We start from the raw sequence: 26211 nt of genomic DNA, 5'->3' as shown, positions 1-26211 counted from the left end.
AAAATACTTGGTTCATATGGAGTTTTCAGCTGTGTACATAAGAAGTCTTAGCTTTGTATGAGAATGTTAGGACTCTCATTTCAACAGAGAACTTGAACCCCAGTGCCCCCATGGCATGTTGCCCAGCCAAGGGATGCACCATGCTCCAATGTTTCAAGGCAAAATGTTTCTTCTATTCAGATGATAGCTTGCCTCTGCCATTATCTAATTGCTGCTACTTTCATTTTACAGATGTGGGACTGAGGATGAAGGTGTTATGCCCAATTCCAACCAATGTGTTCATCTCCCAAAATGGCAGATCAACCTTTAACTGCACATGATATGCGAAATCTCATGAAAAGCCATGGTTTCTGTTGGCTTTGGCAGGTATTAATTGCTGCGGTGTACTGAAGAATGTGATCTGCCCAGTTTTGGATGGTGAGGACTTTCATATTTAATTCTCGTTTTATAAAGATCGTCAAATTACATATTTATTGAAAAGACTATAATGGTTTCCAAAGAGCTGTTTATGCTAATAGGGCATATTTTAACAAGCTCTATTATCTGTAAGTATATACTTATTTACATGAAGGTTTTCAATAATATGCTTTAAAGAAATAGCCTCATTTGGAAATATATACTGCCTAAAGGCCAAGTAATATTTACTTGTGCTTCCTAAAGAATAAGTAGTATTTACATTAAAATGTGCACTTTAAGAGGTTTTGCTTAACTACTCCCTTACAGTTTTTTAAAGATATAAACACAATGCATGGAAGAAGAGTGAGAATTTAAGTAGCAAATTCGATTCCCTGGTCTTCGGGTTTTTTTTTGTTGTTGTTTTATTTTGTTTTTAATTATAGCTACTACTTTGTTTCAGTACTTTTATCCCCACATGCATTTAAAGGATAAAGTTTACTTCTTTCTTAGATGGACCGACTAAGCAAACAATATGATGGATGGGGATTTCTGCAGGATCTATGGACAAGATTAATAGCAAGGTTCAAAGACTTTCTTTTGATTAAAAAAAAACCCACACCAATATGTTAGAAAAGCAATTGGTATGGTCATGTTTTATACTTAATAATAACGAGAAATCTTAAGAACAAGTGTGATGTAATGTGAAGTCGAAGGCTTTCATGGCTGGCATCCATAGTTTTTTTGTGGCTTTTTCGGGCTATGTGGCCATGTTCTAGAAGAGTTTCTTCCTGACGTTTCACCAGCATCTGTGGCTGGCATCTTCAGAGAATGCTTGCCTGGAAAGGAATTGGGTATATATATTGTGTGACCTGGAAAGGCAGGAGTGATTTGCATGTGTATTGTTCAATGAGCACTAATCAAGCAGACACTAATCCTCCTTTGCAGACCCTCCCGCCCTGAGGCCTGTCATTAGCAACATTAGCAAACCCACAAAAAACTATGTGATGTAATGGTTTGGCATTGGACTATGACTCTGGAGAACAAATACCCAGTCAGGCATGGAAACCTATGATCTTGAATAATCCAACTCTCTCAGCCTCACAAAATTGTTTCTCTAAATATGGGCATTTTTTGCAAAAATGAGGGGGTTTGGAGGAAAGTGCTGGAGGCTCAGGTGGCTCCAATATATCCTTACAGGGCTGCATGCAGTGAATAGGCTACACTTTTTCTCATGTTAGAAGAATGAGCCAGGTCAGCCTTGGCCACACCTACTTCCCTCTCACATCTTGCTTACATAGGGTGGGCAGATAGTTAGTAGATATATAATATTTGTTTCCCACCTTTTGTTTAAAAATTTGTGGTTGAATTGTCTTACAGATAGCTAAAATAATTTATAAAGGTAAAGGTTTTCCCTTTGATGTGATTGTCTAATGTCCAACTGTAGGGGTGGTGCTCATCTCTGTTACTAAACCGAGGGAGCCAACATTGTTAAAGATGGCTCTGTGGTCATGTGGCCAGTATGACTGCATGGAACACTGTTACTTCCCCACTGAAGTAGTACCTCTTTATCTAGTTGCACTTTTACATCCTTTCAAACTGCTCGGTTGGCAGAAGGTGGGACTAGTGATGGGAGCTCACACTGTCCCATGGCACTTGGGTCAAAAACTGCAAATCTGCCAACTTTCCAGTTGTCAGAGTCAGTGTCTTAACTGCTAAACATAACAAACAAACAGCTTCATTTATATACTGCTACATACTGAACTAACAGTGTCTAAGCAGTTTACAACTGTAAGCTAATTGACCCCAACAATTTGGGTACTTATTTTAGCGACCTCGGCAGGATGCAAGCCTGAGTCGAGCTTGAGTCCTTTAGCTGGTATTGAACTCACAACCTTATGGTTTTGAGTGAGTGGCTGCAGTACAGGCATTTAACCATTGCGGCACCAGGTCTCTCTCTGCTAAACCAGTACATCCCTACTATAACCATTAAAATCATCACTGTACAGGTTGAGTCTCTCTTATCTGGAATTCTGAAATCTAAAATACTCCAAAATCCAAAACATTTTTCATGGGTAGTTGAGATAGTGACACTTTTGCTTTCTGATGGATCATTCTACAGAAACTTTCATGCACAAAATTATTTAAAAATATTATGTGTAAAATTACCATCATGCTATGTGTATAATATGTATATGAAACATAAATGAATTTCATGCTTAACTTTAGGTTCCATCTCCAAGATATCTCATTATGGCATATGCAGGTATTCCAAAATCCAAAATACTTCTGGCCTCAAGCATTTCAGATTTCATGTTTGTGGCCAGAACTATACAGAGGGGTATAAGTACCATTTTCATGGTAGAGTATGCTGTACTCCCCTTAAAAAAAAAAAAATTAAGATAGTGAGGGTTTTTTGTTGTTGTTGTTGTTTACAAAAAAAACATAGGAGAATAAAGAATGACCACACAGCAGTTCTTCTTGGGAACTCTTGGGAATCCTGTATCCTCCTGGCCCAACCCAGGGAAGAAATCAGTCTTGGCTAGTATGTATCATTGGACTTGCATCGCATCATTCTTTCATTCTTCTATCAGTCCACCTTATAACTGTAAAAATTATAATTGGACAGTTATCCTTCTCTGAGCATGATCTTCTTTCTCTGCCTTTTCCACCTCTATCCATCCAAAGCCACTTACCAAAAGAGAACACAATTGGCCCTCCTAACTCATGGATCTCAGATCCGTGCCCTCGATTACCTGTGGAGGGATGACCTCTGCTGTTTTCAGTGGCGTGTGCGCCCAGCGCCCATGCCCATACCGCATGCATGGGCCCGTGTCCCTTCAAGCCGATGAGGCTTGAATATGCATGAGACTCCCTTTGCTCGGTGTGTGTGTGTCCAGAACAGATCCCCCGTGAAAATGGAGGGCCAACTGTATATCTTAGTCCTGTTTCATGGTAGATAGCAAAATCAAGAGTCTGGTTGTAACAGAAATTTCAGGAAACTTAAAGATCTAGGCCTGGCATAGCAATGAAGAGGACTGAGTAAATTGAAAATCCATAAGTTTATTTCCAATTGTCGACAAAGGAAAACATTGAACTCAGTGGAATTCAAGTTCCAAAAAGCTGAGACCCCGAGTAAGACAAAATGGCTCTTTTTATATTATTGAAGAGAAAGAAGCTTCTTCAGTATACCTGATTGGCTAATTACAATTTAAACATACAGAATTCTTACAATCAGAACAGAAATACATGCATACATTAAAACTGCATCATCACTCTTTATCCCCTCCTTTAGGAATTTAGTAGCTTCCTTCTAACCTTGCTTCTGAATGTCAACAATGTATCCTTATCTTAAATTGTGTATATTATGTCTAATTCTGTTGGTGCCAGCTTCTTACGGGTCATGATGCCCTTTTTACTCCTTTGCTCTAGTTTTTTCTAAACTTCAAGTCTCTATTTTAAAAAACTATCTCTCTGGCTGACAAAGGTGACTCCATCTTTCTATAGCTTTCTATTTCAACAAGGAATTTCCACCACATGGTGACATTAATCTTTGATTGGTAGATAAGTGAGATTAATATGTATCTTGTCAGGAAGCCAGAATTAAGTTCTCATTCGAATATCAACAACCAAGTTGCAAGTTCTATAGAGAGAAAGTGCAACAGATAGGGCTGGTGACCAAGCCAAAGACAGAAGCTGCTTGCCGTATGCTCAGCCCCTGGATGGGTGAGAATACTGTGTTTATCATACTATAAGGATGCCATTCTAACAGAGTTCTCACTGATTACAACCATACACTGTGATGTGTATCCACACATTGTATGTGAAATGTGTTGAAATGCCTGAAGTGTATATATTTCTTCAACTGATTAGTGTATAAATCCCTCTAGAGATGCCTGTTAGAGATTCCTCAACGGAAGATATGACATAGTAGTCATGTGTCTAGATCAGTGTTCCCCAAATTGTTCCCTTTAATTGATTTTGGACTTCAGCTCCCAGAATCCCAAACTATTGGCCAAAATGGCTGAACCTTCTGGGAGCTGAAGTCCAAAATCTCTTAAAGGGCACAGTTTGGGAACCACTGGCCTAGATGATGTAAAGTTGGTGTAAGATGAAGCTCCTCCCCAACAGGAGATAAACATATGTGTATCGGATGTTTTGGTCTACATCAATAAATAGCAGGAAAGACCTGCCTACTTACTATTCCATCATAAATGTTCTGACATTCTAGATCATAAAGATGTGTTAATGTCAGCTTGCCTATTTGGACAATATTACTGGCTTGGAATAGAATGTAATAAGATCTGGAAAGATGCAAATCATGTCTCTTTTCCTAATTTTTCAAAGGGCTGCTTATAGAGATACATGTCTTTCGGATCTTTACAGTGATCAGTTAATGCTAATGTGTGAAAGCAATTAATCTGTCTATCAAAAATTAGTTTCCCTGGGTTCAAAAGTCTCTCTGAAGATTCCTTTTGTTATATGTGAAATAGCAAGGAATCTTGTATTAATATATGTAGTGCACCATAAAGTCATTGTTTGCATTCATAGCACTGCTAATGGATTGGATCTGGATCCTATTACATTCTATTCCACAACTGTATAAATATCTTTTATAGCCTGAAGAAATGGCTTTATATCAAGAAAGCTCATAATAAAATAAAAACCAGGTAGTCTTAAAGGTGCAGCCACATCCCTTTTCCTCCCCCCTTCATCATGTTTATGTTGGAAGAGATTAACATGGCTACTTCTTTGAAAACTACTTTGTCATGAAAACTATTTCAAGAATCTTTATAGGTGATTGTAACAGAAAACAGGGAAGAAGCAAACTGTCCCTATAGTAAAGATTGCCAACATTAAGACTAGGCCTAGCATTCTCTAGGATATCCAAGCATCTTTTGAACGATGGCTAGCTAGCTCCTTGCCAAATTCACAGGGAGTGCTATTTTCAGCTCTCAGTGTAATGAGGCTCAGTTACCACAGATGCTAACCTGTTTGGTGGTTCACTATCAAAGTTTTATAGGTTTCACATTGTAGGCTTACTTTCAAAGTCACATAAATTTCTTAGATCTTCAAGCCAAGAAGGTGTCTGAACTCCAGGACCCAGTCCAGAACAACTGACTCCTGATCTCATCACACAATGGGTTTTCAAGACATATCTGAATAGATAGACACATAATTGATTCTTTTTCACTGGGAGAACTGTGCAATCATGATTTGGGTGAAAGTTGCATCTTAGCTTTCTTCAATCAAAGCAAAATAGTTGGCAGGATTTCTGTGGCATATTGGCTCATTATTCAACATACTGATTGGCTGTTGACGAATCTCTTACAGGCATAGGTACTTTATGCACATCAGAAAATGTCCAGCTAGCAGAATTTATAAGATTTCCAAAACCCAATACGAATGATACCCATGTACTGTGCCATAGGTATACTTTCATTCTCTTTCACTGCTTCTCTGAATTTTCTGGCAAATCCAAGAACAATGAGCAAAGGTCATCCAGTAGTGCTTTGTGGTACACTGCCACAACAGCCATCATTTCCATCTGCAGTCATCATGTTTTTCCAGGTGTGCTGGAGGCATTCTCTTGCAAGATCTGATTTACCTTTCCCAGCTGCCTATGGTCTGGTTGACAGCTTGGAAGCTGAATATCGGTGTCTAAAGTTGTAGCGGAAGGGTCCTTAACAACAAATATCTTCTCTTAGGACCTCAATTTATAAGATATAAGTCAATAATAGAAAGGATCAAAGGGAGGGGGAAATGCAGGATTTATGTCCCGAATGCTGAGTACTATCACTGTAAGAATGTATATAGATGGCACCAAATAAGTAAATGTATTTTATTATATATTTGTAAATAAAGAGGCAGGCCTTCTGCTTTAAGCACATTCATAGGAAAGGAAAAAAACTGGCACAGACTGTACATATTTCTATTTCAATCCAAATATATATCAACTTTGTTCTGAAGCTGAATCTTTTATCACATTTTTTTAAAAACAATTCATCTACACATGACAAGTATCATGGGCACCATTCTTCAGGAAGCTGTGAGTCTGAGTCTTGTTGGCCTGTGAAAGTTTTGAAAAACAGTCTCCAGTAAAGGTTACTGTTAAAGCAGCATAAATTCTTTGGAGTATATCTCCCCTAGAAGAGATTAGGCTTTTATGGTTAGGTTGATTAGACGTTTAAGATTGACAAGTACTTCTCCCTGATACTTTATTTAAAAGCAGGATATTGCAAGATATGTTGGTGCCTTGAGGATATTGGTTCACCTGGACAATGCTTTTATACAACCGCAAAAATAGCATATCAATACGTCCTCCAAGAATCTTGCAAAAAAAAGAAAACACCCTTTGTTTTCCAGGAAAACCCAGAGGAAATTCTCATACCCTTGCTGTCTAGGTGGGTCAGTATTTATATATAAATACATACATACATACATACTGAAATACTTATTCATTACCATACATGTAGAAGACAAGTAAGATTTATAGATTTAGGATCTTGCTATTCTGTTACTTTCTGAATATTTTCTGTTGGGAGCCCTGGTGGCGCAGTGGTTAAATGCCTGTACTACAGTCATTCACTCACAAACCGAAAGGTTGTGAGTTCAATACCAGCCAGGGCTCAAGCTCGACTCAGGCTTGCATCCTTTCGAGGTCACTAAAATGAGTACCCAGCTTGTTGGGGGCAATTAGTTTACAGTTGTAAACCGCTTAGAGACTGCTTAAGCAATATGAAGTGGTATATAAATGAAGCTGTTATTGCTATTGCTGGGGTGGTTGCTAAAGTTAATTTGTCCGAGGAGCTTATTGCTCACCTTTTTAAACTGGCTCCAGCCTCCCGGGATGCGGGATGGAGGCAGGGATTACTGCTCACTAAATCACCACCGAACTGCTGGCCGCCATCAGCCTGGGTCCCAGCCGTGCTCCACCAGCCATTTTTTAGAAGTTGGAAGCTTCCAACTTCTAAAAAAGGCTGGTGGAGTGCAGCTTGGACCCGGGCTGATGGCAGCCGGAGGTTTGGCAGTGATTTAGTGGGCAATAATCCCTTCTGCCAGCCCATGTCGCAGCTCCAACCTGGGAGGTTTAAAAGGGTGAGCGCTAAGCTCCTGAGTGTTTTCCTTCTTAGTTAGTTCTTCTACAGTTCTGTATTAAAGCTTTCTTCTACTTTTCTAGTATCAGTCTTGGAGAAGAGGAAATATTGGGGGTGGGGGGTGGCCTTACCTACTGATCCAAGGAGTTGGAATATCTGAAGAGGAGCAAATCAGAATGCTAGCTGAAGTCCGGGAAAATAGGTATTGACTATAGGAGTGTCCTTTCTATGGTATATAATTTCTCATATGTCTTAAATAGTTTTATCCACTAAGAGACTTAGAAAAAATATTTTGAAATGGTATTTTACTGCATGAGGAATGATAGTTTGTTATTGAGTAGGATTATTGCAAAAATGAGATAGAAACAGACACATCAGATATTCAGCATGCCATTGTCATTTGCCATTTCTAAGTATGCAGTTGGTGTTGTATTAACCTGTTCAGTTGTTGAGTTTCACTCTATGGGTATCAGTCACAGTCATACTTATTTTTCAGTAATCCCACTGAGGTCAATGGGACTTTCATTAAAACATGTTTACCTGCAAAACAGTTTTGCTAAGAACATTTTTCAAACATAAATTTTTGCAGTCCGCTTGCAATTATCACTTGCAAATGCCAATTCATGAGCTAAATTTTCCACCTGCGTACTACTTCTCCTTTCTTTTTTTTAAGATAAGGTATATAGTTTATTTTAAACGTTGCAGTTTCTGTAAGAAATGTTAAATATTGCATTCTATAGTGCTCCAGAGGGTGGGAGGAAAGGAGAGTGAGAGAGTGAGAAATAATATTAATTCCTTCATTTACTTGTCTAACTGTTTTTGAAGGAATGAATGTGAATTAACAGTGTTATCCTTTCCTAACAATTATCTTTCGCTACTCTAGCTAGTTTAGTTCTAAAAGACAGTGCCATTGACAAGGGGGAAAAAAAGAACCTTCTCGGATTTTTTCAGCTCAGCGGTGGTAATGTTACACTGAACGCTAATGAGGGAACCCCCACTGGTTTGCCTGCTTTGTGACTTTTCTATTTCATAATTATTTTTAAAACACAAAACGACATGAGGTAGCCCAGTCCTGCCTCTGCTACTTCCTGGTACCTCGACGCTCACTACAGATGGCAATTTGTTCTTGTAACATATATGTCTCTCTGACCATTTTCATCTAATTTGTATGGGTTCTACCGTTTCCTTTCTCTCTTTCAGGGGCCTTGCTGTGTGTGAGCTAGGGGGTGGCATGACATGCTTGGCTGGGCTTATGGTAGGTCTTTTCTCAATTCCAATTCTATTCAGAGGGAGGAACAAAAGGGAAAAAATGTTCCAGTGCCTCCAACTGCTGGGTCAGAGAACTGTCAACAGAATCAGCTGCGGTCAAGCTGCAGAGTCTTGAGAGACCTTCTAGATTGACTTGCTTTCGTATCATATTGATTTTATGGTTGCCTCGATGAGCAGAAACATTTTACCTCAGTGTAGTCAATATCTCTTGTTGTGACATTCCAGGCCACGTACGGTCTGTCTTTCATTGCCATCGCTGAAGCCACCCCCCCCACCCCTTTCAGATTATAGTCCCCCATTTGCTAAGATACAGGAATAGCCTGGCGAATCACAGTTGGAGCACCATGATATAGCTGCTAATGTTTTGCCTGCATTATTACACCAACAAACATGATCCAGAGCTCTCGGTAATTAGATTCTTTTGAATTAGATTGGCCATTCAGGAGCGTCATTCACCATTCTCTGGGTTCTGAGTCATGTATTCAGGAGATATTATGTAGCAGTGCAGTGCATTAGACAAGTTTTTATGTCTCTACAAATAAAAGCATATTGTTACACTGATTGGCATTTGACAAACCTGTCGTTCTTACACAATGTGTCGAGGTTACAGCCCAATGTGCGAGCATGTCAAAGCTCACAAAAAAATTACCCTTACAAAGCCATCTGCCTGCAATGCAAAGTTATATGAAGGGCATCAGGCAGTCAGACAGAAGCAGGCTGAAAGGCAGAGTGACAGCCTCGTATGATGGCTCTACTAGATAAACAGAAGCCCGCAAATGAAAGCCTCTCAGAATACCATCATCCGCTGTCACAATGCAATTACGGAACAGAATGATAGCAAGATAGAGGCTCCCGCAAATGGAATGATAAAAGTATTGACTGATTTGATTGAATGATTAAAATAATGCAGACATAAAATGAAAAAAGATTGAAGACTGTTACAGAGAAATAGGTGAGGAAGCATGATACTGAAGGCTTGTCACTCCTGTCTTCACTTCCACACAGACAAGCATATTTGCTCATTGTTTGCTATGCTCTTTTCCCCCCCTTCCAGGTTGCTATTTCTGCAGATGTCAAAGAAGTTCTGTTAACTGATGGAAATGAAAAGGCCATCAAAAGTATCCTTATTCAGATAGAAAACTGGTTTGTTGGACTCTTTCCTTTTTCACTGGCTGAGCAACAATTGATATAAAAAGACAGCAAGGGATGTGTGTAATAATAATAAGTGTGTGAGAGAGAGAAAGAGAGGGACAGAGAGAGACTGAGAGTTCATATATCCATACATACATATTTTGCCTAAGTAATTAAAATATATAACATTCTTGAAAAATCTATAGTGCTATCTAGAATAAATTCACATTCTGTTTTACATCAAAAAATGGAAGGTATGTATGTTTAGGGAGAAAGCGTCAAGGAAACAGATAAAAATACTGGTATCATGTTATTCAGATATTTTGTTCTATTTTTTTTTAAAAAAATAGCAACAACAATAATAAAATAATAACTCTGGGAATAAATTCCAGTTTTCCTCCTCCTCCTCCTCCTCCCGATCTATTTAACATTGGGCTTGTTTTCAGATATAACCTTTTACTATTTCTGTAGTATTACTGTGTTTGTCTATATCTAATTTTTACATTTGGTTGATGTTTTGTTCATATAATATCACTACTAACCTTTCCCTAGCTTCCTGCAAGATGTGTCAGCACTCTATTAACTACCAGTTGTCCAATACTTTTATTAGAACAAGGTTTTAAAATATCTGTTTCCCATTTGTACAGTTACTTTATTCCTTTATTGGAACATATTCTTATTTAATCGTAGTAGTACATATGCAGGTAAACAAATTTGCATGTTAATATGACTGCAATTTATTCCCTCTCAGTTAACTAAGTGTCTACAATAATAGAAGAGCTGGGTCCCATAGTGAATATTAATAGCTGTTAGAAATTGAGAGTGAAATGCAGAAGATATCTGTTTGCTTTGAGTTCTTGATGATAATGGCATTTGCATGTTAAGGGTCTTCATTTTGTGAAGGATGTAGTGTAAATGTCAAAATTATGGAGAAATCTCTTTGCTAGAGTCATTGGAATGATTTATTTTTCTCAGTTTCACTAACACTTTTATTGTGAGTGGTCATAACATGCATTTAAGGTAAAGCAGGAATATTAGTAAACAGACTTTGATAACACTTGTGCCCTTTATGTCAGATCTTAAGATATCTACATCTATTTCAAACACTTGAAGAATAGAGGGACAAATGTAGTCCTAATCATCATATCAGAAATGGGAGGGAGGAGGAGAGTATTTTTGTTCTTGTATTACTTTATTTAGAAAAATGTTGTGTATTTTTTTTCCATCCTTGAATATAACATACCATACCATCATTTTATGTTCTGTGTACTACAGTGGTGATGGTTTATTCTGTGCTTTGTCTTCACTGAAGTTGCTCTGCGAAGGAAACAAAAAACAAACATTGAAAAGCAGAATTTTGCCTTTTTTAAAGAAATCAATATGGTTACAATGGGAAGTATTTCAACAAGATGGAGTTAATTCAACTACTATACTGATTAAACTTATTTGGGAGAAAGTCTGTCTTAGTAGGACTTGCTTCTGAATAATCCCATGTAGGATTTTGTTGTTAACCTGGATGCTATTTTAGACCCACTTTTTTGTTACTGGGTATCAAACAAATCTAATTTTTTCTCACATGATCATCAAAATGTTTCATCACATTGCTGATGCCTTCTGTGTTAGCAGATGATTTTTCTTGCTAACTAGGTAGGCAGCTCAATTTGACTTATAACTGTATTAGATTACATTTTGGAATATTATGACAGTCATAAAAAGTGGCAAGAGCCATTATCAATCTAGCTGAGGTAAATGTCTGCCCATTTTAACCCATGTGGAAAGCAAAGCTATATCAGAGTTCTGAATGCATGTAAAAATTGTATCTACTTCATACTTTTAAAAAAAATCTTGCTGAAATGAGTTGAACATATTATCTGTTAACTGACTTTTTTGTATTAGTTTAGCAAACTTGTAAAAAACACACTACATGTTTCTACTGACTTTCAGTGCTGTTGTCAGTATGCTTCAACAATATGCGATAGCTAGAAACCTCCTTAAGCGAACATATTTCAACTATTGTTTCCCTGGATTCCATATTGGAGGATTTCTAAGTGCTTAGTGTCATGCTCTGTTGTTGAGCTATTAAAAAGAAATAACCTTCTTATTTAAAATCAGAGTTTACTTTTGTCATTTCAATTTCTTTGGAACTCTAAATTATATGCCAGTTACACTATAATATCAGAAATATCTTTCTAAAAAGTCAAAATGGTGTCAACTCGGGAGGAGAGAAAATCACAGTCAGAAGCCAGGAAATCACTAAGCAAGCCTGCTAATTATTCTTAATGGGCAAGATGAACACATTAAGAAACAAATGAATACATCAGTGAAATGTAATTGAAAATCGACCTGGCAATAGTGCTTTGCATCTGAGCATCCACTTTTATATTATCATCATTGTCATACTTATTATTGTTGATGTTATTAGCATTATTCACAGAGGATACCTAGGGGTCCTTCCTTTGTGAAGTCATGAATTGAAAGTGCAGATCTTTTTTTTAGAAAAGAAGACCACTGAGAGCATTGTGTCCCATCAGTCTTTGATGGGTTTATTGCCAGTTCATTTGTGAGAGTAATAATTTCATTTACTTTGGGGATGTCAAAGCATGTACTCTCTTAATACAAAATCAATATATATCAGGTATGTGGAATGAACAAACCTGCTTTTATATTAATTCTTTAAGGTTTAAGTATTCTGTCTTCATATTGACTAAGATTTGGAGATGATTTTAACATTTCTGAATTGAGAGGTTTGACAAGCAAACCTGAATGCATTCTGTTTAAAACTCAGTCTTTGTTCACCTTACTGTAGTATAAGTTGGTATAATACATGGCTGCACCTGCTTATTAGTGCAGAAGTTCAATTATACTTTAATAACTTGCTGGGTGGATAATAATAAATAAATAAATCACCACTACCACCTTAAAATGCCATGTTTACTGCGGGTGGTTGTTTAGTTTTTAGTAGCTTCAGAGTTGTCTGATCCAGCAACACAGATAGGGTGCCAAGGGAAAAATAAAATGTGTTCAAGGAAAAATTAGTAATGAACCTGAATATCAGATTTGCATCTTCTAAACTTGAAAGAAATATTAATCTGAATTGTTTGTCTTGGACCATTCCATAAATGCATTATCTCCAACTGCAAGGTGAAAATTCTGATATTTATTTAAATTATGCAATTTTTAAAAAAGCCAAAAAAGTTTAAATGTAACCCAGATTTTCCACATTCATTGATCAGTCATTCAGCTAGCCGGGGAAATGGTTATGGGATTCCTTAAGAGTGGTTTATGTTATCTTGGCATTATTTCTGATCTGGTACATATCAACATATGTATGACATATGATAGACATATGAGACAAATTTAGAGTGTATTAAAATGCTGTAATGCAAAGAACTCTCACAATATATTACAATACAAAATAATATAGGTTGAATCTAGAAATTGTAGTTTATAGATTTCTACACTACAGAATACCTATTGGCTACAGGGTTGCATCCTGTTATAAACACACACCATGTAGAAGTTCTGATGACTTCTGTAATTATGAGGTATAAGTGTGACTATGCAACTGGATACAGAATTGAGGCACTGATTTATATACAGTTGCATCGAAATTATTGAAAGGAGATTTCTTTTAAAAGTAAATGGTTTGGCCTCACTTTGAGTGTTCCATTAATGCATTTGCTCAATTAACCAAATCATACATAGTCACTTACAAGATTAATCATCCTAATTTTTTTTTGTTTGTTTTCCCGTGGGTCAGTTTATGGCATTATACAGAATGATAACATGGAAACATTTCACAAGACATATCAAAAGCATTGCGGACTTCTAAAAATAAGATCATCATCACCACATTATTTCAATTTTTGTGATCTTCTGTTGCAAAGGCAAAACATGTCTGATGCATTCTTGGCCTTCTGAGATGCATCAGATGTGATATATTACAGAATTGTGTTTTTCTTTGTAAACACCTCTTCCATGATTTGCAGTCTAAATTTTATGGCCACTAAGTCCATGGCAGTAGAACAAACACCTTGATGCTGGGATCACCTATGTAGTCCCTGCCAAGATTGGTGAATCCATCTGTTTCTTTCTCTCCTGTACTAGATATGTTTAATGAGGATTTTTTAAAATGAAGAAATATGGAAATTGTGAAATGTTGTTATTAAAAAATGACAAAAATAATTTTTATGCATCCGAAGTTGAATTCTGTCAATTTCTGCGATTATCTATGGATGGATGTGTGCATATTTGGGCAACCTGAGCTAGGGATAAAATAAGTGCTTATTTGCATGTCGGTGCTTCTCAGCATTGTCTTGTTGTCAATGGGATGCATATTTTGATCTGCATTTTTAACCATGTCTGGTCAGCATGTGCTGGTCTTAATGTTCCTCTGTGTAAACACCTGCTTCAGAGATACAAGAAGCTCATGTGCACAAGCATTGTTTGAAAAACATGAGATTTTTCATACATTTGAATGATACATAACAAAATGAAAAGGAAAAGTGACAAAACAGAACAACCTTTATACATCTCTGATTTTCAAGCACTTAAAATGCTGTCACTAAATTTGAGAGAACTGAAATCACTGAAATTGCACAGTGAATTAAATGATTTGTCAGTGGGCCTAGTAGCAATTTATACCTTTTTAGGCAACAAAGTATATTGAAAATTATAAAGTTTGAAGTAATCATTGACATGGCATAAGGCACATGGCATTATCTATGTATACACGTAATTTTAAAAAATCTACAGGTGAAAACAGTATTTGCTGTAATGGTTATAGAAGACTTTATGAACTTAAAATTATCAGATAACAGAAAGACATTTAAGTTTTATTATTAAACTCATTTCTAAGTATGAAAATTATAGCTTTTTAAAAGTTCTTTTGATGACGATAACAGCAGCTTTAGCGTGCAAAAACCTTTTCCATCCGTTACTCATTAATGAGTTGCTCTTGCCTTGAGGTACTTAATAGGCCTCACAAGGAGAAAGATTTCATTATTAATTCAGATCTGGAAACAATGGTCTTTCAAAAAAAGAGGGATTCCTTCATAAAAAGTTAGGAGTCAAACACAGCACTCCAGAAAACATTTTTTTCCTAATAATGTAGTGCAAAACAACATAAAAATGACTATACTTAGTTTTATAGCAATTATACTTACCACATATCACAGATGTCCATATATGTGAAAATGCTATCTAGCATGAAATCTTAAAATTATTTAAAATATCATATAGTGTAACTGAAAATAAATTGTTTCTACTGTATGAGTTTAGTTTTGATCTGGTTGATTTTAAAATGTATGTAAAAGCTGTACTGTGCACTAAAGTTACAAACGTGATAACTAGTACATTTAAGTAACGTTACAGTTAAAAGTGCCCTTGATTAAGAGGCAGGTCCTTTTATTTTATTTTAATTTTCAATATAATGCTTATAAATGCTGCAGGTGGCAAACTGATTTCAGAAGCATCCTCTCCTGTTTCAGAGAGAAGAGGGATAATATCTAATATACACATATGCACCTTCTAAAAACAAAGTGGGTTTTTAGATAAAGATTATTTCCCCCATGTATAAACTAAATTATATTGATATCCCCCGTTCCCAGAGATTGGAAACGTAATTGTGAAAATGTGTTATGTGTTATGTAAGTTATAACAAAGCGCCCCTCACATCTTACAATGTTAACACTGAAGAAAACTAGTGATAATTTAGTATGTTTCTTGTTACTTTTTTATTACCTTAAAAATATTTATAAGTAATAAAATGCCCTAGATGTGTGTGCACGTGTGGTGTTCCAAAATGTAACAAGAGAACATTTTTAGTAAGAAAAAAGTAGTGAAAAAATGTAACATATATATATATATATATATATATATATATATATATATATATATAAATCAATAGTGGGTGAGGCATTGTATTATGTTAACATTACCCAAAAATGTAATGGGTTACAGATTTTCACTAGAATCCTGTATTATCTATTTAGTTAAGTATACTAAGTATAGGTTAACTAAGTAACCTCTCCTGGCCCCCCCCCCCCCCCCCCACAACCCTGGCAGAAACATTCACCTGCAGCCCAAGAACTGGTAGAATGCATCTCCTTTCCCTCATGCAGCTGATGCCCAGTACAGTAGGTTTGGAGGGAGTTACAATTGTGGCAGTAGCATCACAAACATGACAAAGGGGTTGTCCTCAGAGACAAAACAAGAAGCAGGAGTAGTTTCACCCTGTTGCAAGCCTCAGCTGTTTACTCTATGCACAAGACCGAAATGGGATGAAACTGGAATGAAGCTGCACTCCAGGATGAAAAACCGGAGGAAAAAAAAAATCCATTTCCCTCCACTTTAATGCAGAAAGTGTGCATTTTCGCACCAGCATACAAATAGCGTGATGTAAGTGCAAGAATGCAGGAAGGCCCAGGTGGCTTATGGAATTTGGATGGTGCGTGCACCCTGGGCCCAGTAAGATGCAGCCACCAGTGCCTTTTGTGTCATATGGTCTTTTTTCTTTTGTCAAGCATTTGAGGGCCAGCTGCACCATTGACCCATTGCACCATCTAGTTATCATACACCCCATGAAGTGAAATCATGCCAACATGACAGGTCACACAGTCATGGGGTAAAGGGGAGAACAAGGGGCATGTGTGCATGATTGTGTTTTGCCAAGGTGTCACTGGGCACATTGATTCACTGTACAAGTGGTGTATTGCTTGTGAAACTGTTTGGCCGGTCACACTGGGCATCCTATGGGCAGCTGATCAGAACAAGGGAGGTAATTGGCAATCACAGGCAGTGTGTTTATGCGATGGTGCGCATGCATGGGGGCAGGGCAAAAAAAACCCTGAATGGCGCATCACGCCACATGGTGCAGACTGCCCGTGGGTGTTCAACCCATTGTGGGAGCAGGCCATGCAGACAGCAGGGGTTCCACTTAATTTGGGGAAACCCAAGAGTGACCTTGTTTCTTCTCTCCATCTGCTGAGCACCTAAGTCACAATCAAGAATCTGAAACAGTTACGGATTAGTAAATCTAAGTAAATGTTTCATATTCATGATTGCTACTTACATGAATGAGACATCTCCAAGATTTCCTATCCTCAACAGCTCGGTTTAGGTCTTGCAGACTCAAAGTTATGGCTTTCTTGATAGAGCCTGTCCACCTGTAATATGGTTGTCCTCTATTCCTGCTGCCTTCTACCTTACCTAGCACTATTAAAAGTGCAGTTACACTGTAGAAATAATGCAGTTATGTAGTACTTTAAATGCTGTAGCTTCACAAAGTTGGTGCCTCACAAAACTGTAAAACCAGGATTCATTAGGATGGAGCAAGGCAGTTAAAGTGGTGTCAAACTGCATTATTTCTAGAATGTAGAGGCATCCTCAGTAGCTGATACATTATTGCAGCCTGTTATTTCTTCATTACAGTGGGCCCTCCACATTCACTGGTGCTAAGGGTGCAGGATTCCCATGAAAGTAGAAAAACCACAAATAAAAAAACCAAACACATTTTTTACCTAAGAAAACACCTCTCTAGGAATCTTCACCAGATGTTGATCAAAGAATCATGCTGGAGGACTTACAAATGCATATAGAAACGTTTTCTCTAGGACTCTCTAGGTCTTCCAGAATGACTCTGTGGTCAACCTCTGGCACGCTGGAGGACCTAGAGATTCCTAGAGGGAACATATAAATCAAATCCGCAAATAATCAAATCCGCAAAAGTCAAAGCCATAAATGTGAAGGGCCAACTGTATTTCAATCTTTGACCTTTCCTATCACGATTACTGTATTTGTTTATTGGTTACATTTATATCCTGGCTTTCCTCTAAAGTGCTTCTATTTTACCCACTTTTATTCTAAGAACAACTCTGTCAGGTTGTTCAGGCTGAGAGAGAATGACCAGCCTAATGGAACTGAAGGCAATCTCCTATCCTGGCAGTGGTCCAGATCTAGACCTACCTAGCTTTACCAAGGTTGCTGGATCATACACTTTCACACCATGGACCTAGTAGATTTAATTGATCAAGAAAATAAACATAGAAAATCCATATGCTTTGTCATAAAATTTGTAACAATAACTGATTTCTTTAAATCAGGTGAAAATCTGTATGTTTGTGTGGGTGGGTGTATTCATAATAACAATAGTTCCCAGAGACATGTAAAGTTAAAGAATCTATCAGAATATTTACACTGAATAAAAGTTAACATTCAATTGGTTATTTTAATTGTATGGATTATTCTTAACACTGCGTTATAGATGTGAACGATATCGTAAGAAGAAATGAAAAGGCAGGAGTCTTTAGAACCAAAGCTGTTTCGAGCTGGTAAGATACTCTGTGTTTTTTACATATTGTTTCTAAATGAAATTTACTTTCTTAGGTAAAGATAGTATGAGACACTTTTGAACACATGTTTTGTTTTCACTAGTTGTTATTTTTCAAGTGACAGTCAGAAATGATATGGTTGCATATGTGATTGTGTGTTAATCTCAATATCAGTTTTTTTAAAAAAATTCTGAAAAGTGTACTTATTTAAACATATGTTTTTATGTCCAAATTATTTTCTTCTGTCCAGCCTCAAAGGAAGGCAAAGGCAAACACCCTCTGAATAAATCTCACCAAGAAAACACTGGGATAGGTTTGCCTTAGGATCATAATGAGTCAGAAATTACTTGAAGGAACACAACAACAACAAAGTCATTTTAATATTCATGGTGGTAGAATTCAAAGACATAGCTTGTTAGTCTGGAACATCAGCATGCAAAGGAATCTTGTAGCATCTTTCAGACCAAATGAAAAAAGAAACTGGTAGCATGAGATTATGCATCTGAGGAAGTAGGCTCAAGTCTACAAAACCTCATGATACCATATTCTTTTTTTCAGTTTGTCTCAAAGGTGCTAAAAGATCCCTTTTACTATTCATGATAGTCACATGGAAAAACATAATTTTATATTGTCCATGGGTAAAGCCACAGTACTCACTAGTACTCTTACCACAATACATATAAAGTGTTCCATTGAAATCTGAAAGGATGAACTTAGTGGAAACCACTCAGTAATTCATTAAAAATAATATCTATGGCTGGCTTCCTGTTTGTATTTATGGTATAATAAGATAGACGTAGGACATTGTAACTACTTCATATTCTCATTTGCTAACATGGCTCTATTACCAAGACTGCAAGTGCCCCTAAAATCCACCTTAAAAACCAGTCAGCCATCCAGAGAGATAGAGCACTGTGGTGCTGGTGAGTTGCGCACTGCAGAATGATCAGCCTCCTCCTGCCAGTGAGTGACAGTGCAACGAACAGGAGCAGGGACCCTGTTACAACTCTTTGCTACACTGACACGAGCAGAAGCAGGCTGGTCACATCACTGTACAGTACCCCACCCACCAGCATCAAAGAACTTGGTCTTTTAGAATTGGTTTGAGGGATCAGATCAAAAGATGGAGCATAGCTACAATATCATAGCTATGCCTCTGATACAGGATCTTGCCCATTTTTTTTTTCATTTGAAGCTATTGCAGCTAGCGACAAAATACTGAGCAGAGAAGAGCAAACATGTAGATATGCATCTGAGGAAGTAGGCTCAAGTCTATCAAAGCTCATGCTACCAGCTTCTTTCTTTTAGTTAGTCTTAAAGGTGCTACGAGATCCCTTTGTATACTAATTTTCCAGAATAACATGACTAGTCTTTGAATTCTATATAATGAATGTCTTTTGATGAGATATACCAATTTATCAAGGTATATTATATTGAGATTGATTATTGTCTTCTATGGACAGGTATTATCTGTTTTTACTAATAGTAGCTCTTCAAGGACATACTGTAAGCAAAGGTCTACCAAAGCTCTGTTAACCAGAAGTTGTTAATTGAAAATGCTTGTTATGGAATGTGGGACCTTATGATTGAAATATATGTGCAGTGAGGGGCTGCAGCCATCTCTTTTGTCACCAGATCGGGGCCACAGCAACTACACATCGTGGTCCAGATCTGACATTTCCATGGTGCAGAAAGGAGCTGCAAAAAGAGGCTCTTTTTTGCACCATGAAAAGGGCGCCCTAGCCGCAGCGGTGGTGGCTATTTGCTGTTTCTTCAGCGCAGCGTATGTAAGCCAAAGACACAGTGTGACACCACCCGCCGTCTGGTCAGGTGCGTGGTATGGGGGCAGTGTCTGGGTGGCTGATGTGCGAATGCCACCAGCCTCCACTCTGCTCCAAGGCTGGCTCTTTATGCTGGTCTGTTGAGGCCCAGAGTGAACAATCTATAGGTCATCCTTGGTTTCCAACTAAAGAACAAAATGTTTAAGTTGGGAAGGAATTTTTCATCTGATCAGATTGTGCCCCTTCTTATTGGGATGACTGGATGCCATGTAGTGATACAGCAAATATTTAGAATTCCAAGACCCATCCTTGACATTTCTAGGTAAGGCATGAAGACTCCTTTGTTTCAAATCCTGTAGAGTCTCTGGAATCTTCCATTCTGAATTAGATGAGTCAGTGGTCTGACAAGTTATAAGGCAGGTTTTTTTTATACCTAATATCCTGCTTGTGGGATTTCATTTTGCATTTGGGTGGCCACTGTAAAAAACAAGATACAGTACTGGACTAGATAGACCTTTGATTCGTCCAGCAGGATTCTTCTTATGTCCTTATGTTTTGTTAGATTAGTCCTGTCAAAGTAGGATAGCAACTCCCTGGAACTGATCAAATAGGTGTTGAGAAGGGTCAGTTTCATAAAACAACCTCTTGTGTATGACAAAAATAATCCAGGGCAAATCTGGATCTCATCATCAACCCATTTGTCCTGCTTCCCTAATAAGGGGAAACAGAGAACCAGTGCCCAAAGCTATTGGAGACCTGTGCAACATTGGTAATAAAGCAAGCATTTTTATTTGCACTCAATTCTCAACTGTCCCAGTTTTGTGATATCTGAGTATGTCCCCATATCATGGTCCTGATAGCTTTCCTGATAGCATTCTAGCCAATGGCTGAGCACTGTGGAGATCCAAGAGCTAAAGTCCAAGTATTAATGGAATAGCCAAAACCAAATGCCAAAAGACAATGAGTTAAACACAAGTCGTAATCATATATAGGACTTTATCACACGTAGGAAAATTGGAAGTTTAAATAGGGTTTATCCCATGAAAATCACACAATTACTATTAAATCACAATTAAGATTTTCAGACACAATGCGATAAAAGAGCTATTATGCCAGGAATAATCAGGGAATAACCAGGCAATAAACAGCAACAAAGCATTTTTGGGATTTGTTGCTGTTTATTGCCTGTTTATTCACAGGTTAATGGCACTTTAATCACTTTTCAACCCAATGTCGTGTGAAAACTTTTACTGCAATTGTGGGATATTCATGGGATATTCCCAGGATAATGGCCGTTTAATCATGACGTCGAGGGAAACTCTTAATTGTGAATGCACAATTTTCACAGGATAATCCCCATTTATACTTCCAATTTTCCCCATGTGATAAAGTCCATAGAATGGATTCAGTTAAATCAGTTGGATTTAAACTGGTTATTTGTACAGTAAATATGGAATTAACAAATGAAATGAAAGCTTTGCACAAGAAGTTACTTTCCCTCCTTTTTATGTACTTATACCCAGCTCAGTATCAGGCTGAAGGTTATACAGTGCACTCTTGGAATCTAGTGGGGTTTGGTTCCAGAACTCCAAGTGGATAACAAAATATGTGAATGTTCAAGCCCCATGAAATACAATGGCTTAGTAAAATTCCCATATATAAAATGGCAAGATCAGGTTTGCTTTTTGGAATGTTTATATTTAAAAATATTTTCAAGACATGGTTGGTTAAATCCATGGATACAGTGATATGACTGTAAAGATTCAGAAAAATGGAGAAAAGATTTAGTTTTGAAAACTCTCATCATCTGTATTTTCTATAAGATGTATTTCTGTTTGTTCCTAACCTTTGGTTAGGATTAACTCTTTGGGACTTAAAGCAACTAGTTCTTTTTTTGCAACATGCTTGCTAAACATATCAAATTGCAATGACATATTTTTATATAATCCAAACATCCAACCTAGTGCCTTTTCCAAGAACCAGAGCACCAGAGTTCAGCTCATTGTGACCAAGCCTCTGGCTTTCCCCTCCTCATGTGCCCATATATTTTGTGGGTTTAAAATTGCCATGTAGTGAGTGCAGGACTGCATCTTTTGTCAAGATTTCAAACCTGGTCTTTTAGATATCAATCAAAAGCACATTTTCAATGATGTCCTCATTTACATTTATCTAATGTTTAAGGTCATTTGTGATCATCTGAGTGTATTTCAGCATATGGAATCAGTGAATAATAGATTTCAGCTCCATGCTGTGAAGAAAGATTGTGTTTTTACAAGACATAATGTTGTTTACTGGGTGTTAATAATCACTAATTAATAAACATATCTAGGTTTCTGAAATGTTGCATTTTCTGTGATGAAAATGTCAAGTGTTTAACTTACTGGGTACAACAGGATTTTCTGATTTTTCTATATAAAATAATTTAATTACACAAATACAGGCAATGTTACAAATGCAGTATGGGGCATGCTATTCCAATAAGTTTTTATAATCTAGAAGACAAGACCTCCCTTCTGCCACCATCTTGAATGGGAGAGAGGCAGGCTAGCTCCACCAGGCCTGCCTGGAAGAAGATAGCCTTCCTTCCATCCACCATCTTGAGGGAGAGAGAGGCAGGCCAGCTCCACTAGGCCTGCCTGGAAGAAGACAAGCCCATCTGCCTTGGTCCAGGCCTCAGAGGGAGAGAAGAATGCTGGACCTGATCCCCTCCCCCCCCTCACCATTCCCTTCTCCTTTTGTGTCCTGTCTTTTAGATTGTAAGCCTGAGGGCAGGGAACCATCTGTTATCCCCTCTGTTGTAAACCGCTCGGATTCCCAGTGATTGGGCGGTATATAAATAAATCCTATTATTATTATTATTATTATTATTATTATTATTATTATTATGTTCCACTCAAACATCATCAGCAGCAGCAGCACTATACTATCATAGAACATATGATAGTATAATATCATGTTGTTGTTGTTAACTGCTGTCGAGTCAGCTCCAACTCATGGTGACCCTGTGGTTAAGACATTTCCAAGAATCCCTTGCCTCCACTGCCTTGCCCAGATTCTGCAAGACCTTACCCATTACCCCTTTGATCGAGTTTATCCATCTGGTTTGTGGTCTTCCTCTCTTTCTTCTACCCTTTCTCTATCTTTCCTAGCATTACAGTTTTTTCCTAGTGATCCATGCCTTCTCATTATGTGACCAAAGTACGATAGTCTCAACTAGATCATCTTAGCTTCCAAGGATATTTCTGGTCTGATCTGTTCAAGAACCCATTTGTTTGTCTTCTTGGCTGTCCATGATATCCTAAATACTCTTCTCCAGCACCACATTTTGAATGAGTTGTTTTTTTTTCCTGTCTGCTTCCTTCAGTGTCCAGCTCTCGCTCCTGTACATGGTAACTGGGAATACAATGACCTGAACGATTCTGACTTAAGTGCTCAGTTGTGTATGTCTTCGCTCTTCAATATCTTTTCCAGTTCTTTCTTATGTTTTCTTATGAAAACATCACAAGAAGAGCAGAATTAGAATCAGAAAAAGGAGAAGTTAGGATAGGAGGAAGCAACATTAACAACCTAAGCTATCCAGATTACACCATAATATTAGCAGAAGAATTCAGGAATTGGAACAGTTAATAAGGAAGGTCAAAGATGAAAGTGCAAAGGCAGGTCTGGTGCTGAACATAATATCATAGTACATAAATATCCACATCAATTTTGAGTAAGACTTTTCTTTTACTTGTTCTATAATTTTTTTCTTATTTGCCTTTTTGTATCACTATCAAATATCTCCTTCTAATACATGCAGATAGTTTCCTCTAATAAAATTAACAGGATGCATTTCCAACCAAAGGAGTTGGTTATGTTGTGCAAACACCTTGCTCAAAATTCTGTAGTCTAATCAAGGTTTCTTTGAAAACTACTCCTCAGCTGTATTTTAAAATCACCACTGCATGTACCTGCATCACAAACTGCTGAATTGAGCTCTGTGCCCATCAAAGTATTTTTTTATATGTGTCACTGGTTAGATCATCTACGAGTGGTACCCCTGGAAGGTGGCTACAGTCACTTTTACCTGCTTCCCATAAAACAGTAAGTAGTTTATATAGTTTGTCACATGTTTGACTCCAGTCTGATCTTTCAGCACTAAATCAAGAAATAATTGATGAGTTGTGTATGTGTTAAGAGATATGGAACTAATGAAGGAGTCAGCTTTGATATCCAGAATTTTCTTCATATCAAGCTCCTTCACCACAAGGGCCTGTAAGCTATATTGATTCAAGGTTTTAATTTCAGTTTATGCAACTGAAATTATGAGAACCTTGTCACACAGACTTGTATCAAACGAGATATTCTACATCCTATGTCTACTCAGGTTTTAATTTCTGTAATTTACATAGTCTCTGCTGTGGCAAACTATGGTCCTGAGTTTACAAGACCTGAGCAGAGTTGATTACTGGGGTTCATGGTGGTCTCTCTTCCATAGAGACACCCTAAATTGAAGCCAGCTTGACAGCAAATAAGCACAGCAAGGACAATAAAATTCCCTGAAGACAAGAGCTGTAGAGTAATTCTTCCACAAATATTGAACCTTTCTCTGTGTAGGTGTATGGCAATGAATGGCTGGGGAGACTGTCTGGCAGAAATATTTACTCTTCCTTGGAATGGTTGAGCAAGTCTGTTGAAGTGAAGGGGTGTAAATTGTTGGAGTGTAGTAGTAAAATGGGATATTTTATATATTTAGCACAGCAGCAGCATTGATCCAACAGTATACATCTGAGCTTCTAGTAAATAAGCAGGATACATTGGTAAGCTAAAAATAAGACTTAGTTTATTGTTACAAAGAATTCATGTAGGATCTAGGAAAGTACATAATCAGTAGAGAAAACTATACTATGGTAGAGGGGTCCCTATAGCTGACCCCTATGCATGCAAGTAAGAAGAAAGACATTCATAGAGGGATAGCCTTGTGGCTGCATCCATCTTGGACCAAGGCAGGAAGGAAATTATTATTATTATTATTATTATTATTATTATTATTAACCTTTATTTATAAAGCGCTGTAAATTTACACAGCGCTGTACATACAATCTTTTTAATAAGACAGTTCCCTGCCCTTAGGCTTACACTCTAAAAAGACACGACACAAAAGGAGAAGGGAGTGGTGGCGGGGAAGGGGATGAGGGCCAGCAGTTCTTCTCCACCTCCGAGGCCTGGATCAGGGGAGAGGGACTGGAGGGAGGGCTTGGCTTCTTAATGGATGGTTAATCTTCTTCCAGGGAGGCCTGTTGGAGCTAGCCTGCCTCTCTAGTAGGATAATATATATAAAATACATAGCAATACAGGAAATGATTCAATAAAACAGGCAACAAAAGAACATCAAATAGCAAGTGACAATTATGCAATGCCTGGGAACGCTTCTCTGAACAGGATGGTCTTCAACTCCGTTTTGAAGCTGGTTAAAGAAGTGATGGCTCTTGCTCGCGGGGGAAGAAGTTTCCAGGAGTGAGGGGCAGCGAGTGAAAAGGGGCGAATCCGAGATGGGGCAGAGGAAAGCCTGGCTGGGACAGCAGACCTTGACTACCAGAACAGAGGGCCCTAGTGGGAAGGTGAGGAGAAATAAGGTCTGATAAGTAAGGAGGGGCCAGCCCATGGAGGGCTTTAAATGTCGACAGCAGGAGCTTGTACTGAATGCGGAAAGGGAGGGGGAGCCAGTGAAGGGATGCCAACACAGGAGAGATGTGGTCAGAGCGGTGGGCGGATGTGATAATGCGTGCAGCTGAATGCTGGACAGAAATTAAAGGACGGAGGTGAGAAAGAGGAAGCCCTGCCAGAAAGATGTTATAGTAATCAAGTTGTGAGACCACTAGGGCATGGACCAGGATCTTGGCAGTAGAGGCAGAGAGAAATTGTCGGATTTTAATAATAATAATAATGGCCTGTTACAGACTGCCAAAATAAAGCTGCTTCGGGTCTCTTTGGAGGTATGCTATTTAAATGATGCATGCATCCTAAGAATCCGGAAGCTGCACCAAAGCTGCACTCCAGTGCTTAGGAATGGAGTGTGGCTTTGGCACGACCTCCGGACTCTTAGGACCCATGCATCATTTAAATAGCATACCTCCAAAGAGACCCGAAGCAGCTTTATTTGGGCAGTCTGTAACAGGCCAATAATAATAATAATAATAATAATAATAATAATAATAATAATAATAATAA

General features: G+C 37.9%; 1 protein-coding gene across 2 annotated transcripts in view; it reads left to right on the top strand.

The window, feature by feature from the left end:
• The window catches only part of CAMKMT (calmodulin-lysine N-methyltransferase), a 343394-nt gene that overhangs the window by 267458 nt on the left and 49725 nt on the right, over positions 1 to 26211 (top strand). For both annotated transcript variants that reach the window (XM_042458409.1, XM_042458335.1), the window contains 3 exons: positions 8691 to 8745; positions 9814 to 9877; positions 18154 to 18220. In XM_042458409.1, coding sequence (XP_042314343.1) covers positions 8691 to 8745; positions 9814 to 9877; positions 18154 to 18220 — 186 coding nt within the window. The remainder of the gene's footprint in view (positions 1 to 8690; positions 8746 to 9813; positions 9878 to 18153; positions 18221 to 26211) is intronic.

This window comes from Sceloporus undulatus, chromosome 1, assembly GCF_019175285.1.
Source record: "Sceloporus undulatus isolate JIND9_A2432 ecotype Alabama chromosome 1, SceUnd_v1.1, whole genome shotgun sequence".
Taxonomy (NCBI): domain Eukaryota; kingdom Metazoa; phylum Chordata; class Lepidosauria; order Squamata; family Phrynosomatidae; genus Sceloporus; species Sceloporus undulatus.
The sequence above is the reverse complement of the archived record's forward strand: the minus strand, read 5'-3'. Positions and strand labels throughout refer to the sequence as shown.